Genomic DNA, 16,344 nt, shown 5'->3' with positions numbered 1-16,344 from the left:
AACTAGTTTGGCAAGAAGATATTATCTTTTTTAAACAAGTTTGGCAAGTAATTGCATTATCTAAACTTGTTTGGCAATATTTGCATTTTTTATTGGAAACTACTTTGGTGAGTATTTGCAGTATCTAAATTAGTTTGGCAAATATTCTCTTAGTTAAAACTAGTTTGACAATACTTGCATCATCAAAATTAGTTTGACAATATTTGCATTATCTAGACTAGTATGGCAAATATTCTCTAAGTTTTAACTAGTTTGGCAATATTTGCATTGTCTAAACTAGCTTGGCAAATTGGGTGGGACTAAATGAGGATGCCTGTTTGGGGCCCATGCTTACAAGCTCTGCTTCCTATGCAGTCTCTAAAACACGAAGAAACATTTACTCTTATACAATCTAAGGTCACAATTTGTGACACAGACTGTTGTTTGGGAATGCCTTTGTGATTGATTTACAGTGGAAGTGAAAAACCTTAAACCTCAAAGGAAGTGGCTGTTTGATAATATACAGATACATACCTGGAAAGTTCGTGCTCACTTTCAGCTCCACAACCTATGTATGAAATAATAAAAACTGTCAGTTAAAAACATAGAAGTTGTAACAAATAACAAACAAATGATCAGTTTTTAATCAGAATGTTTACTCATTATTTTAAGTCATGAACTGGAACCACAAATCCTAAAAAATTTTGTCAGAAATTATGTCTATATACAGAATATTTTGTACGAGTTCAATCTTAAGCACAGTCGAATAAGCATATGAACTGCAATATAACTGCAATCAAACACTAAGTGTTTGTAAGATGTTCTCTCTTTTTTCAATGAAGTGTTCCAAAGAACATTTTCCTGATATGTTTTTTTATTATTATAAATTAGACCATTATGAAATGAACACACATTATGAAACCAAATGGCGAATTGCACAGAATTAGCGTTACAAAATAAGGACACCCATATCAGTTTTATCTTGTATACAAAAAGTATGTTTTTGCAAAAACCTATAAAATTAACAAGTGTATTGTACAGAAAATAATCCCACCAACTTAACAGAGAAAACCCTACTTTTTCCACCCATTTTATCAAAGCTTTCATAATCCGTTTTGAAGTTAGTATTTAAGAAAAGAGTCTGCACCATAGACTTTGAAATAAAAAATGTAACAAACAGGGCACTGTTTCATAAAGCTGTAAACACAGAAAGTACTGCTTAGAAAACAAAAAGTTGTGTACCAGGCACAACAACTTGAAGTTATAATATTTGTACTAACAAACTGTTTTTGCTCAGCAAGTTTTGCTTTGCTTAGCAACTTTTTGTGCTAACAGTCTTTAAGAAGTTGGTCCCACGCTTTCTTATATGTTACAACAATCTGAAGTACTTTCTAACATAAAAAAAGTTGTCAAACATGACATCTATTATTATTATTATTATTATCTTTGTCTACTTATAATGTGCTTAGCAACTTATTGTGTTTACAGTCTTTATAAAATATGTCCTACAATTTCGTGTTTTTTAGAATAACCTGAAGTGCTCTCTAAGTAAAAAAAAAAAGTAAAAAAAAAACCATTGTCAAACATGCAGATGTCCAACACTTTAGTATATGTTAGAATAGTCTGTACTCTCGAAGTTAAACAAAATAACACTCGTCAAAAATGACATCTTTGGTCCCACACTTTTTTACATTGCAGAATATTCTAAAGTACTCTCTAAGTAAAATAAAAAGGTTGTCAAACATGACATCTTTGTCTACAATACACAGATATGTGCATAAGAATCTAGTCTAGTCTCCGGAGAATCTTGTGATGGGCGTTGCCAAGCCTACCCTCAGGTGATAACCTAGTTGACTCAGCTTCACTCTCACAGGGCCTGACGTCTTCTAGACTCAATACATCTGCTGCAGCCTTAATGGACTTTGGTGTCGCCATGGGAGGAGGCAGACATGGGACGCTGATAAAAATATCTCGGACAGAGTCATCCCATGGATCTAAGACATCCGTCTCAACTTCGGGAACGTACAATGACATCTTGGGATTTCCTTGACAGCTGCCCACTCAAATCCGACAAAAAATGTTAGGCTGAATTAGTGATTGCTGATGGCTGTGCATCCACTCCCTCTGCTTCAAGGCAAGTGGCTTCATTCTCATCTCTAAGGAGTTTGAAGACGGTGATAAAAGACGGACGGATGATTCGTATTTGGCTCCAAGAAATGTAACTAATGGCCGGTCATTCATTCTTAGCACTGACTTGTTCCTCCGATTGATAAAATAACTGGTTCAATTATTCCTAGACGATGAGCTTTTGTGTTTTCTAGTTCCACTTTGAAGATGTTGATGGAAGATAAAACCTCCAAAGACGAGAATTTGTCTCCGAGCTCATATAAAACCGAAGCTTGTTTGCTCAGATGTAAGCCATAGTGTTGGCTTGTCTCTCCAATTGCAGATACTGACTCCTCTATTTCTTCACAGGCTGGTTTTGTCGTCTCCACACATCACTCCTGGGCCGGTGATAGATGGAGCACGGTCTTAACCTGACACACTACAGTTTCTCAGTTTGTTGACTTAGAATTCGCAAAAGTCTAATCAAATAATCTGAATTTAGATTGGAATGCCATATATGCTTATTTATCTGAGCTTGTCTCCTCTCCTTGCAATATAAATCATTTTGACGCTTTCGTTAGATGTCCACAAGCACAAGCACAACCAACTGGGTCAGATACTTGCAAAGGTGTGCCACCTTTAAGTACAAATAATCGTCTTTCAATAACAAACAAAATCAGTTATTTTCTTAAAATAAATTCATCAGATGAAGGATTACTTTTTGAAATGGTCGCTAATAAAAATATCAATAGGTCAGTTTACTGCTGATGGAGTCAGCTGAAAACTGAACAGATTACAGACATTGGTAGAAAAAAAAATGTCTGGTTGAATTTTTTTTCAATCTGTTTCCATCGAGAAATTGACAGAGGTTTCGTTGCCACTTTGCATTGGCATAGCTCATGAATTAACACCACGCTGGTCAAAGAATGGTGTCTGTTCAGTTTGTTAATCACATACCAACGGAGAGCAGGACATCTACCATTACAATGAAGAAAGAAACATAATCTTGAACCTAAGCTTGATGGTTTTGTTTGAGCTTTGTAACCGAAGAGGTCCAGTGAAGTTAATTAGAGGAGCTTATTCCACTTTCCCAGACTGGTCAGATGTCTGGGTGTTGACTTATTCGAGGTCACACTACAAATTTAGTTTGATGTTTAAAAAATTACCACTCATAAAGTTAGGAAGAATTCCTACATACTTAAAGTTAAGGTGATATTTGCATGTTGTGGATCATAATAAAAACTTTAGTAGTAAACTTGCGGGTAAAACCGTGTATTAAATTGTATTTGGATCTGAGAAGACATGCAAAGTATACTTTTCAAAACTTTGAGACCCCACCAAATCATCTCCCAGAAATTTCATACATGGTTGTAACCACAAACTGACTATTACAGTTTTTCTTATACTTACATGTGAAAAAATATTTCATAAAAAATACGGATATGTTTGGTAAAAGTGGGTAATATATGCAACTAATCAATCAATCAGGAATAAGTAATTAACAAAGCGTCTAAATCAAAGGTTTGCTCAAAGGCGCTTATAAACTGTTATACAATCTAAAGAACTCAATGGCTACATGTACACCCAAATGATGTCTTATTAATCACCGACATAATTACAGGAATTTTAAACTTAGTATCTAATTTGCAAGTAGGATTATCTCATGTTTTAATCCCTGCGCTGTAATCTAATTTACCAACATTTATAATTTCTAAAGTCAGGTAGACAATGTGCCAACCAACCAACCTTAAAGGCACTGAACAGTATTGGTAATTACTTAAAATAACTGTTAGCATAAAAACTTGCTTGGTAATGGAAAGCTGTTGATAGTATAACACATTGAGAGAAACGACTCCCCATCTGAATATTAAAGACTTCAGGCCTATTCTCTTGCAACTTCCATGACCAAATGTTTGTTATTTTATGCATATGTTGTGATACACCTAGTGAGAATACTGGTTTTTAACAATTATCAAAGGTGTACAGTGCCTTCAAGGCAGTAATAAAAAAAAGACATTTAAAAACTAGTTTGGAACTCACGTTCAACGCCGATGTGTGAATCACAGGAGATACGTCCCAGTAGATTGGAAGCTTGGCAGGTGTAGGTTCCAGCGTCAGTCAAGAAGGTGTCTTGAAGGATGAGGGTGCAAGTGTCTTCATCGTCGAACTCGATGGAGTAATGGGTGCCATCTTCAATCTCCTTGTGATCCTTGAACCTGTTGTGATGAAGAAAAGAAGAAGAGGGGATAGTTATCAAATCACTTGTTGTACCCGGTAGGTGCTTATTTTGATAATTTATTTATTTGTTTTCTTTTGCATCTGTAGGCAGCTCTTTAACAAGCCTCCATATTCATACATTTTTTACTGTACTTTTTGATGATGATATGTGGAAATGAACGTTGCAATGAATTGAATTGAATTTAATTAAAAGCTATATCTATGTATTTCTATGTGATTATTCATTATTTCAAATTGTTTACTGTGATAAGTTTGTACAAAATGATTAATATCTCAATATCTAAATTGTTCGTTTCTTCCACAAAATAGATGGAAGGTTTGCAACCTCTGTATTGGACATACATGTGTATTAATATTTTAAATCAGTTGCTAATGCAATTTTTTTTTTTTTACATACTGTAATATCTCAATAACATTTTCTTTCAAACTTGCATGTTTTTCTTCAAATGTCTCGAAGTATGCTTAAAATATTGAAATACTTTCGTCAAAAACTAATATTTATTTCAAATGTACATCATTGTTCCACGAAAATTGCACTAATGAAATGAAGAACATTTTACTATAAAATGTAATTGTCTTTCCCTTAAAAGTGAACAATTTATTTCTTTTTACAGTGTACTTACTTTTTTTATACTTCTTACTCACCACCTCATTCTCAAAACTGTATTACTCAAATGAATATGATTTTACTTTAACATTGTTTTTTTCTCTCCAGTCAGAATATCATTCTTGTTTTCCCTACTCACCATCTGATATCAGGATCAGGCATCCCAGTGACTTTACATTCCAGCCTGGCTGCGCTGCCCTCAACGATGGACATATCTCGCAGACGCTGTACGAATCGTGGTCTCACGTAACCTGCATACTTGTCCATGAAATTCTCTGTGGGGAGAATAGATTTAGAAATGTTGTGTTTGTTTTCTCCATTCTTTCCAGCACTGTACATGAAAGTGTGTCAAAAACTTGTAATTTCCTTTTCAAAAAAGTACTTGAGTATTAAGAGGCAAAATGGGTAGAAAAGATTAAAACAGAATAGAAGTAAAACTTTACCTTCAGGCAATTTCACTTTTAAATAACAAAACCACTACAAAATAAAGCTTGTAACAACATTTCCTATTAAAAGAAGTTATAATTTTTTATGGCCGGGAAGTTGATGACTAGTATGATTTGAAACTTTACATGATAATCTAGAAAGGTTTGTAGTAACACCAGGTACAATTTGTTTTTCTCTCATAAGTTAACTTACAAATTATCTCAAATTAGGTGATGATTTAAAAAGGTGTACCAATGCCCTAACTGTCTTCAGGCAAATAACAAACAGCCACAAATAAAACAATAAATTTTAAATCATTTTATTTTTTGTTTGCTGTCAAAACTCAGAGCAATTTTTGATAAAAAACAACAAAAACAACGAAAAAACAATTCCTCTGCTTACCATCGACAGCCACTCTGCATTTTGTGATAGATGTACCAGTCTGGTTGGTAACCTCCGCCGTGAATTCTCCCAAATCATCCCCTGTAGTTTCCTGTATCTCCAAGGTGTAGGTTCCGTTATCCACATAAAACTTGTAGCGAGGACCTTCCTTGATCTGTTTGCCGTTGCAGTACCATACCACTTGAGTTGGTACTGGTGGAACGGTCACTACAAGGACAAACATTTATAGCAGTAAGTAAGGTTTACGGTGACATCATGTAAAATATCTTTGTGAGTAGTGGTGGCTCTGTACTGCTTTATGTTTCAGTCAGTCTGCTCTGACCGTCTTCTTACAGCAGTGTTAATGTATACCGTGGCGTGTTGTGGCCGAGCAGTTAAGGGCATTGGACTCAAGCTGAGGTGTTTCTGATCAGCTGATTTTAGGTTCGAGTCCTGGTCATGACACTTGTATCCTTGAGCAAGATGCGTTACCATAATTGCTTTGTTCTTCAGATGGGACATTTAGCTGTAGGTTCCGTGTACAAGCATTGGTACATGTAGTGCACATAAAAGAACCAAAAACACTTATCAAGGAATATTAGGAGTTAACCCAGGTTTTTCTGGTTCACAGAAAAAGGATCCTTGTTTACAGGTTTCCTCTAGCTTAAAGGGAAGATACACGTTTGGTAATTACTCAAAACAAATATTAATTTAAAACTGACTTGGAAATGAGCATAGGAGAGCCGTTGATAGTATAAAACATTGTGAGAAACGGCTCCCTCTGAAGTAGCATAGATTTTGAGAAAGAGGTAATTTCTCACTAAAATAATAAAAGACTTCTAGCCAGAAGTCTTTTCTTCCTATCTGAAAGCACACAAAATTGCCAACAAGAATGTTTTTTCTCTCATCATTTTCTCGCAATTTCGATGACCAATTTAGCTCAAATTTTCACAAGCTTGTAACTTTATGCTGGGATACACCAAGTGAGAAGACTGGTTTTTGACAATTACCAATAGTGTACCTTCCCCTAAATAACTACTTCTTTCTCATTGGTCAACATTTGAGTAAAGGTGAAACCTACCGAGTATTGCCGCAGCATTTTTTTTAAATTTTGTTTCACTGGATAGCAAGAAAATCTTAAATGTTTGATTTTTTGACACCAATTTGTCTTTATATTAATCCAGACCTCTAGTCTTTGTAGAGAACAGCCATATCAACAAATCCTTTTAAAAAAGAAAAAGCAGAAGAAAGAAAACACCCACCTTCAAATGAGAGTGGTAGAATGAATCCAAGTCCACATTCCTTGTCCTGTAGTGATTTGACAAACTGTGGTGGCTGGTCAGCACTCATCTCGGCCTGCATGGCACGCAGACGACGAGCACGCTCACCGAGAGGTATCCTTCAAGAAAATACATGATACAATAAGCAACAGAGAACATTTTGCAAAAATCTCAATCAAATCCAGATTGTAAATCTTTGAGACACTCAAATATTTTGATAAATTTGATAAAATTTAATTGATGTGGTTTTTCTTTTGGAATGGATTGACAGCATTTTGCCAAACTAAATACAGAAAGCTATTTAAAGTATTTATTGGAGTACTCATAACCAATCTGGGCCCAATTTCATAGAGCTGCTTAAGCAGAAAATATTGCTTTAAAATGTTCTGCTAAGCATAAAGGAGCAGGATATCAGTTACAATTTGTACATGTGACATGGTATTTTGGCTGTCTTATTCTAGTAAGCATTATTATGTTGTGCTCTTTGTGATTAAGCAGCTCTATGAAATTGGGCCCAGATCTTAAGACTACTAATCCTACTTACTTCTGTCTCTTCATCTCGAGGGTTCGCCTCTCTCCACGCTTCTCCAACTCCTTCTCATCAAGCACTGTTAATAAGAGTGACAAAATAAACAAGAGTTTATGCGTTTTACTCTTAGTTTTATGAAATAAAAACATCTCGAGTATTTGAACAATTTGTTTCCAAGATCCTAGATTCAATTTTGCCCAATATGACACCGAAAACTAAATACAAATTTTAAATGGCTATTTTTATAGATTCTAGAAAGTTAAAAGCTTTCATTAAAGGTATTTCAGGTAAAATCTGCCAATGATGAGTGTTTGTTAATTTGAGATTGGAAATTAATTATTGTAGGAATCCTGATATTATCTCACATTTAGCATGTTAAATATATTTCATGAATTGTCCATTGCATATGCAAACAATTTTGTGAGTTATTTGTTCTGAAACAACACCATCTACATGTACTGTTAAAAAAAAAAAAAAAAAAAAAATCTGTCCGTTGAAAATCGTACCATGCATTTTAAATATTTTCTCAGTCTTTCAGTTTTAATAAAAACTTTTAAAATGCACAAAATAATTTCTCTTACGGGAGTAAACCAAACTTACATTCGATGTCCAGGGCTGCTGCAGATGTTGCTGATCCATATGAGTTCTCCGCCTTGCACGTATACTCCCCTACGTCATCAATGTTAGTGTCCTGAATAACCAGTGTGTACTTATGGTCGTCATACAGCATCTTGTACTTGATTCCAATCTGGAGGGGTGTTCTTCCCTTGTACCAGGTGATGAGGGGCTCGGTTAGAGCCGAGACCTCACACTCAAAGCGTGCCGCGTTGCCCTCGATTGCGGTGGTCGTCTCCAACGGGATGACAAACTTAGGAGCAGCATCTCGGACATCTGTGAAACAAAGAACTCAGTGTTATTTATTTATTTGTTTTCATTTTTCGATTTCTATTATTTTTACGGGTGTACTTTTTCTTAAACTTTTCTTGGTGCAATATTCTTAGGGTATTTTTACTGTTATGTGCCCTCTAACAGGCTGATCCTGGAGAGAGCGGGTTACGGGACAAGTCACTGTGCTTTCTTACCCATGTACACAACCCTCTCTTGGAGGGGCATTCCACGGTACACCTTGTGGATCTCACGAAGAGCGCCACCATGTGCCAAGCGTCCAAGTGCATTGATAGTTTCTCCAGCTCCCTAAAAAGTGAACAAACCAATAGTTATCAAATGACCAAACAGTAAAATAAGAGACAAGATAAGAGGCGTCAGGATGTTTTTTTAAGCTTGCATTCTTTGTTCAATGTTCCAAAAAAGTTTCCACACTGTGAAGGCCTATTGCCTCGTTTACATACCACATTAGTTAATTGAAAATCTGTGAGAAAAAAAAATATATATATATATATATATATTACCAATGTTGTGCGCACCCTATATTACCAAGCACCCTATGTTACCTATGGATTCATTTATGGAATATATCAATATTTGCTGCAATATAACTTTACCTCTGGTTTGCGTTTCTCGTGTAGTTTCCTGAGACGTTTGGTGTTGAGTCGTCGAGCGCGTCTCCTAGCCAGTGTATCTGTATCCATCTGGAATAAAAAAAAAATTTAAATAAAAAAAAATCCCTTAACACAAAGTACAAAGTGGTATAATGACTTTATGTAGGAAAGAATACAGTAAAAAACAGTTTTTTAAATCAATGTGAAGCATTGGACACATTTCCATAGAAACTGTTGTTTAAAAGTTTTCCACTTAGCAGAATTGAGCAGAATACCAGTCACAAATTGTACACGAGATATGGTACTCAATCTGGTAAGCAAAGTGTTGCTGTGCTAAGCTTCTTTTTGGCTTATAAGCAGCTTTAGGAAATTGGACCTTGATGGTTATGAAGTTTCCCAAACTTAAAAATACCTGATATTGAAAGCATTTTTGTTCCGCTGTTTATTTTGTCTTTAACACCCTGTTTGTAAACTTATCATTAAAAAAACTATAACACCATATAGAGATGAAAGAAGATACTTGAGAAAGTAAACCTATTAATAATTCCATTTATTGTTTATTGTTAATAATAAAAAACTTACATTGAGCCATGGATGAGCAAGTGCCTCTTGTATTGTCATTCGTTTGCTGTGAGAAAAAGGAAGTTGATAGTAAGAAAAGTTAGCTGGAACCATTGTGAAAAAGATTTAAGAAATAAGTACAATTGTGTGAACTTTTAACAATTTTATTCATCACATACTGCAAAGAGAATAAGTGACACAAACAAACTTTAGAAACTTCATTAGGCCTGGGCGACTAGTGCAACTAGTACCGAAGCTGCAACTAATATTTGCTATGTCGAGTCACATTTCATCATTAATTTTTACCATCGTGCGCCTCGGCTAAGAAAAAAACAGTCATGGTTAGAAAATTGTGAAAAAGATTTAAGAAATAAGTACAATTGTCCCAACTTTTAACAATTTCATTCATCACATACTGCAAAGAGAATAAGTGACACAAAAAAAACTTTAGAAACTTCATAAGGCCTAGGCGACTAGTGCAACTAGTACCGAAGCTGCAACTATTATTTGCTATGTCGAGTCACATTTCATCATAAATTTTACCATTGTGCGCCTCGGCTAAGAAAAAGCAGTCATGGTTAGTGTCATAGTCGCGACTATTTGAAGCGCGTCTAGTCGCATAGTAAATTTCACTAGTTGCCCAGCCGTCAATTTCACAAAGAGTTAGGACTCGTCTTATTTCGAGTTAGGATGAGTAACTCTTCCTAACTTAGGATTAATCTTAAGGTCCGCATGCTACAGTGCAGGGTTGGGACTCGTCCTAAGTCATAAGATTAGTCTTAAGTTAGGAAGAGTTTTGTGAAATCGACGGCTGGCCTACAAAACATATCTCAACTTGAAAGAATTCAAAGGAATTTATGTGGGTAAAATTAAAATGACACCAAGAATGTTTTGTATTTGTCAGGCATTTTAAAACAAGCCTTTTTGGCTTCTGTAAATGCCCCAATATTGGTTTGCTACGTAACCATTACACTCATTCATTCTCATTTCAATTTCATTAATTATTTTTCTTGACAAGTTTTTGACTTAATTTTTTTTAAATTCTCCCTTTTTTTCACCAATATGAAAATAAACGTTGATTGAATTGGATTGAATCCTCTAAAGAATTAAAATCCAAATCTCTTAATGCCAACTAACTTTTTATCCTTGATAAGAATCTTCTCAATCCAGTCCAGTCCTTCATCGGAGACATCAGCGAAGGCTTCCTCGTCAAAGTCCCATTCACCCTTAGAGACTGCCTTGAGAATGTCAAGATCAGACTCTTCCATGAATGGGGAGATGCCACTCAACCTAGCGACAAAATAGTTTAAGTCAAGTTAGAAGGGTGTTTCCAAGGGCGAGTTACACATGTACTTCCCAAGGTGGAAGTTTTGATAATGTGGTATTGCACTTATCAAAACAGAAGGGGCTCGCCCCGGTGCTCCTGGCTGTGGCTGGCGAATGAGCCGTAGCACCTTGTAAACCCTACTCAGGTGCTACATAATTGGTTCTCAGAATTCATACCTTCAACAACCTATCTTTCTGCAAAATGTATATACTAAGCGTCTTAGGCACCTTGTTGGAAGATAAGTGCGCTATATAAGACTTTTATATTATGTCATTGTATTGCATGCTGAAGGTAATTTTCTTTCATAATCAACCCTGGGGGGAAAAGTAACTCCCCACTCACCACCTTAAAATCATATTTTCCCAACCCCAGCTCAAAGTGTTGGTTCTTGCTCAAAATCTTGGATGTCTATTCAAAATACTCCTAACAAATCAACCAGATGATCTGAGCTTTGTCTTTATGCATTGCGTTTTTATTACCATTCATACCAATTTTGGTTGTGGTTGTCATGTTAAATCAAATGAGAAGTTTACTTGAAGTTAGAGTTAGACTTTCCTCACAAATTATTCTAGGTTTTTCGCAATTAGAATCATCCAAAACAGAGACATCCATCATCATTCATTCCCTTCCAAAACCAAGACCTTTTCCCAAACCTCAGCTTAGCCTCCGGCTCCATCATCATATTTTGGAGTAGTGTGCAACTAAGCCTGTTGCATCCAACATTCAAACATCATATCATAGCTGGAGTTGGAGGCTAAGACTAGGTTAGAAAAAAGCCCAAAGAACCAAACTTACATGACATATGCAAGCACTCCCATTGACCACATGTCCGATGGTAATCCAATCGGTTCGAAGTTCACGACCTCTGGAGCGACAAACTCAGGTGTGCCAAACATGACGCGTACTTGTTCATGGGGGTCAAGCTCTCGGGCCAGGCCAAAGTCAATGACCTTGACGTCGTTGCCTGTTCGTGTCCGTAGCATGATGTTCTCCGGCTACACAAGACAGAAAGAACAAGAGGATGTATTTAAAATCAAGGTAGAGTTAGGTTTTCTCAGTTTCTTAAAAGAAAAGAACATCATTGACGAATTCCAATCAACTCACTTTCAATAAACACACTGTACAAAAAGATTGTTATTTTTTAAATAAAATTTGGTAGTTACATTTAAAGTTGAGCAACAATGTGTTTTCCCATTATGTCTGGGATTTTGTACATATTGATATCAAGCTTATTTTGATTACTGCAATCACAATAATCATTGGGCCCTTCGAATACTATTTTCTTGACTTTGACAGTATTTCAAATTATGCCAGACAGTCCACAAAAAGGTCTGTGCACAGCTCCTTTATTATACACAACCAATGCAATTACAATAAAATATAATTTATATAGCGCTTTCTTTTGAAAGCCAAGGGGATTAAATGGTAGGACAACTTATTGAAACACTTTTAAGTGTTAAAAAAAGTTGAAGAAAATGTTTACCTTGAGGTCAAGATGAAGGATGTGTTTTTCATGCATGTGGCGTATTCCCTCGCACACTTGCTTGACGTAGTCTACCACCTCAGGCTCAGTAAGAATGTGACTCTCATCGACAAGACGATCGAATAGTTCACCACCAGACAAGCTGAGTCAGAAAGGAGGAGATGAAAAAGATGATAAGGTGGATTAAGATGGATGCTGGCTGCATACTGACACTTTTTATTAGCCATCTGAAAGACCACAAACTTGTGCACCCAGGGTTGTTTTTTTCTTTCATTGTTCTCTTACGCCTTTGCTTAGCAGTTGAGTCAAAATTTTCACAGATTTGTTATCTTATGTATATGATGCAATATAGCAATTGAGAATACTGATCTTTGACAATTACCAAATGTGTTCAGGGCCTTTAAACTTATAATTCTGGGAGACCTCAAGTTTTAAAGAACAGATGTAAAAACCAAGTCCAATTATTAAACTCGACTTGCACAAATCACACAACAATTTTTCTCAATACAAATCCAGGTAATCATTGGAGCCGGCGTGGCTTACACTGGAACCACAGCACGCTAATTGCTAACATGGTAGTAATTGATAGAAAACAACATAGATCTTTCCTGGACCCTTGGAAAATTTGGAAAGAAAAACTTACAACTCTAGAACCATAACGATCTCTTCATCATTCTCAAAGATCTCATGAAGAGAAAGCAACGATCGGTGATGGAGATGCTCCATGATCTTGATCTCCCGCTTGACGACGTCTCGCTCCGCGCCCTGGCAACGGAGGAACTTGGCGGCAAATGATTTGCCCGTCTTCTTCTCCACTGCTCTGTAGACCACACCGTATGATCCTCTGTAAAAAAGACAAGCCAAATTTGATTATTTCATGTTTGGGGCTCATTTCATGTTTTTGGGCTCAAAAATAAATGCTGGATTGCAGGCCACTCTTGTACTTTTCCTCCTTCTTCCCTAGCCACGGCAAAGAGTGGAACTCCTTGCAGAAAGATCCTGGTGAGTTCACAACACTCAATGACATTAAGGCAGCATCGAGGAGGGAATTATCCTCCTAGTTGAGGACCGCACTAAATACTGTATATTATATTCTGCGTGTGAGTTTTATTTTGGCTGGCTGCATACAATTTGGACGGTGCGCACACCAACCTCAAAGTGCGTTATCTTTATACCATGAAGTCTGCACTTAACTTGGAAAAAGAAGAGCCAGTAAACTTGTGACCATCCAAGTCCTGCTGTCTTGCTTATCAAAATCGTTTTCAATTTAATAATAATCCCTCACTGTGTAATATCTTTAATGAGATGTATAACATTTCTTTGTGTGATAACATTTTCAAGTGCTGATGAAAATATTATGGAAAGTTTACTGTAATTGGAATTGATAAAGGAAAATATAAGTATTTTTTTTTGCTTACCTGCCAAGCTCTTCATAGATGTTATAGTAGTCGTAAATGGATCCAAATCTCTTGATGTAGTCATATCTAGATGGTATCCAGCTCATGTCAACCAGGGAATCGTAGTAACGTCTCTTTGCTTCATAGTCTTCCAGCTCTGGTCGAGTGTGGGTCGCGGCTGTCAACGAGAAATCAGGGATATTTCAAACTTGTTAAGCCTTATCATGAGTCTGAATTTGTTCAGGCAGTTTGGAGGCAGCCAACTTCCATTGCGCGCAAAATGAGGACTTCAGTGGCACAATAGGCATTCATCTCAATCCTGAAGAGATTTTTTTGAAAACTTAATTTCTGAAGTTTTATTTTCTTGCATGCCTTTGTGTTACATTGCCACAGTAACAAGTACCCAGTATTTGATGAAGAATCAAGCTGTGGAATGACTTGCGTTTTGGCACTTTGCTGCAACTTCATATTATTCTTGTAAATATCCTGCATTGGTTGCAAGCAAGTTTGCAGTCATCTATTGATGAAAGATTGAAAAATTAAAATTATACTTTGTATCCAAGTAAACATGGTTTATTTATCTCTTTAGCCTATGCAAGCAATTATCTCTTTTTCTTCAAGTAATCAAACCTCTCTGCGTCAGAAACATGTTATAAACTTTCATTAATTAAATTAATCCACTGGATTTTTCTGTTTAACGTGTTGTAAACCTTTGAAACAAATCTTTCACCAACTCACGTTTCGTTGCTATGATGGCTGATGCCTCGCATGGTTCGCTTGCACCATATGAGTTCATTGCTGTAACTCGGAACTGGTAGTCAGCCTCTGGTTTCAGTCCAACAATCGTGTGGAAGCAGTTGCGACTGGTGACGCAGCGAGCCCATGCCTCGGATTTGCCGTCACGCTTCTCCACGACATAACTCGTGATTGTGCTGCCTCCATCGTGGAGAGGCGGTTGCCAGGAGAGACGGACCGTGTCAGAAGTCACGTCTAAGACCTCAAGATTTCGAGGAGGATCAGGGTGTCCTATAAGAGATAAGAATAGTGAGGAATTTGGGTTAAGTTGATTACAAAACATTATACAATTAATAAATGTATAAAGGCTGAATACTACAAGACTCGGCTTATCAAGTCGGCCTCCATACCACATTGTATGCACTCTGTAATGCTGTCATGTGTTTATTACAGTATGGCTATAAATGTAAATTGGATTGAATTGAATTGATTATTTGCCATGTTGGGTATCCTGTTGAAGTGGTTGAAGTCAAGTTCTGGTTCCTCCATTCCCAGAAACTCAAATTGAACACCAGGGCTCAATTTTACAAAGAGCTAAGATTGATCTTGACTACGAATCAATCTTAGTTTCCAAGCAAAGTTTGATTTCACAATACAAACCAATATGGGAATACTGACAACTCACTCATCTTATGATGATTCTTAGTGCTTTGTGAGACTGTCCCCCTGGTCTGGCACAGTTTCTATGTCCTTGAAAATAAATCTCAAAGCTAACAGACATAGGTAGTCCATCAGATGTTTTAAGGAACCAGGAGGACTTGGAATAAAAGGACTAAATTTAAGTTAAGGAGTACGACTGAATTGCTGCGTTATGTCTCAATGAGTGAAACAATACTTACTCAAGATATTGATGACAATACTTGCAGACTCGTGTCCGAGCTCATTGGTAGCGACGATCGTATACTTGCCAGCATCCTCCTTACTGATCTTATTAATGGACAGAGTGGTCTCCTTGTCCGTAGTCTTGATGTCCAGATCAGTGCGCAGCACGACGTCCACGCCATCTCGGTCCCAGGTGATGGTGGGTAGCGGTGTGCCTGTGTAGGCAATCCTCAGCTTCAGATTCTCTCCCTGGAGACAGTCCAGAGGGACACGGAGACGTGGCGGGACAATGACTTTAGGAGCGACTGAGTATCAGAGAAAGAGTGGGAGAGAGTGTGAGACTCACATCAAGGGTTTGGGTGAGATTGTTCAAACAATTCAAAAACCTGAAAACCTGACTTTGGAGGGACATTGACTTTAGGAGCGACTGAGTATCAGAGAAAGAGCGGGAGAGGGTGAGACTTACATCAAGGGTTTGGGTGAGATTGTACAAACAATTTGAAAACCTGAAAACCTGATTTTGGTGGGTCGTTGACTTTAGGAGCAACTGAGTAATAGAGAGAGAGCGGGAGAGTATGAGACTTACATCAAGGGTTTGGGTGAGATTGTACAAACAATTTAAAAAACACAAAATATGGATAACGATACCCTCCTTGACTGGAGGTGACACCCCCTGATTAAGTAGGATGTTATATTTCAGAGGTTTGTGGACTCTTTACAATCAACATTACTAGAAGTATTTATGATTTATCATTATCTGACACCACTGTAACTGTGAGTTCACCTCTTTAAAACAAAATCAAAAGGCCAAGGGCAATGAGAGAAAAAGTCTTGAAATCAGGAAAATGAACAAATCTTGAAATCAGGAAAAAACTTAGACAAATCACAGGTCTGCTGATGCTTAATTATAAACC

The 16,344-nt window shown here is 36.9% G+C and overlaps 1 protein-coding gene across 1 annotated transcript in view; it reads right to left on the bottom strand.

Annotated features, from left to right (window-relative positions):
* Window positions 1–16,344, bottom strand: part of LOC139940149 (twitchin-like) — a 59,391-nt gene that overhangs the window by 16,452 nt on the left and 26,595 nt on the right. Inside the window, exons 35-51 of the mRNA XM_071936432.1 lie at window positions 15,448–15,735; window positions 14,552–14,839; window positions 13,835–13,991; window positions 13,060–13,260; window positions 12,417–12,558; window positions 11,729–11,928; window positions 10,744–10,896; window positions 9,628–9,673; window positions 9,049–9,135; window positions 8,629–8,740; window positions 8,147–8,437; window positions 7,562–7,625; window positions 7,000–7,136; window positions 5,759–5,965; window positions 5,070–5,205; window positions 4,126–4,301; window positions 514–547 (exon numbers count right to left, since the gene is read on the bottom strand). Coding sequence (XP_071792533.1) covers window positions 514–547; window positions 4,126–4,301; window positions 5,070–5,205; window positions 5,759–5,965; window positions 7,000–7,136; window positions 7,562–7,625; window positions 8,147–8,437; window positions 8,629–8,740; window positions 9,049–9,135; window positions 9,628–9,673; window positions 10,744–10,896; window positions 11,729–11,928; window positions 12,417–12,558; window positions 13,060–13,260; window positions 13,835–13,991; window positions 14,552–14,839; window positions 15,448–15,735 — 2,719 coding nt within the window. The remainder of the gene's footprint in view (window positions 1–513; window positions 548–4,125; window positions 4,302–5,069; window positions 5,206–5,758; window positions 5,966–6,999; window positions 7,137–7,561; window positions 7,626–8,146; window positions 8,438–8,628; window positions 8,741–9,048; window positions 9,136–9,627; window positions 9,674–10,743; window positions 10,897–11,728; window positions 11,929–12,416; window positions 12,559–13,059; window positions 13,261–13,834; window positions 13,992–14,551; window positions 14,840–15,447; window positions 15,736–16,344) is intronic.

The sequence above is a fragment of the Asterias amurensis genome, chromosome 7, assembly GCF_032118995.1.
Source record: "Asterias amurensis chromosome 7, ASM3211899v1".
Lineage (NCBI taxonomy): Eukaryota > Metazoa > Echinodermata > Asteroidea > Forcipulatida > Asteriidae > Asterias > Asterias amurensis.
The sequence above is the reverse complement of the archived record's forward strand: the minus strand, read 5'-3'. Positions and strand labels throughout refer to the sequence as shown.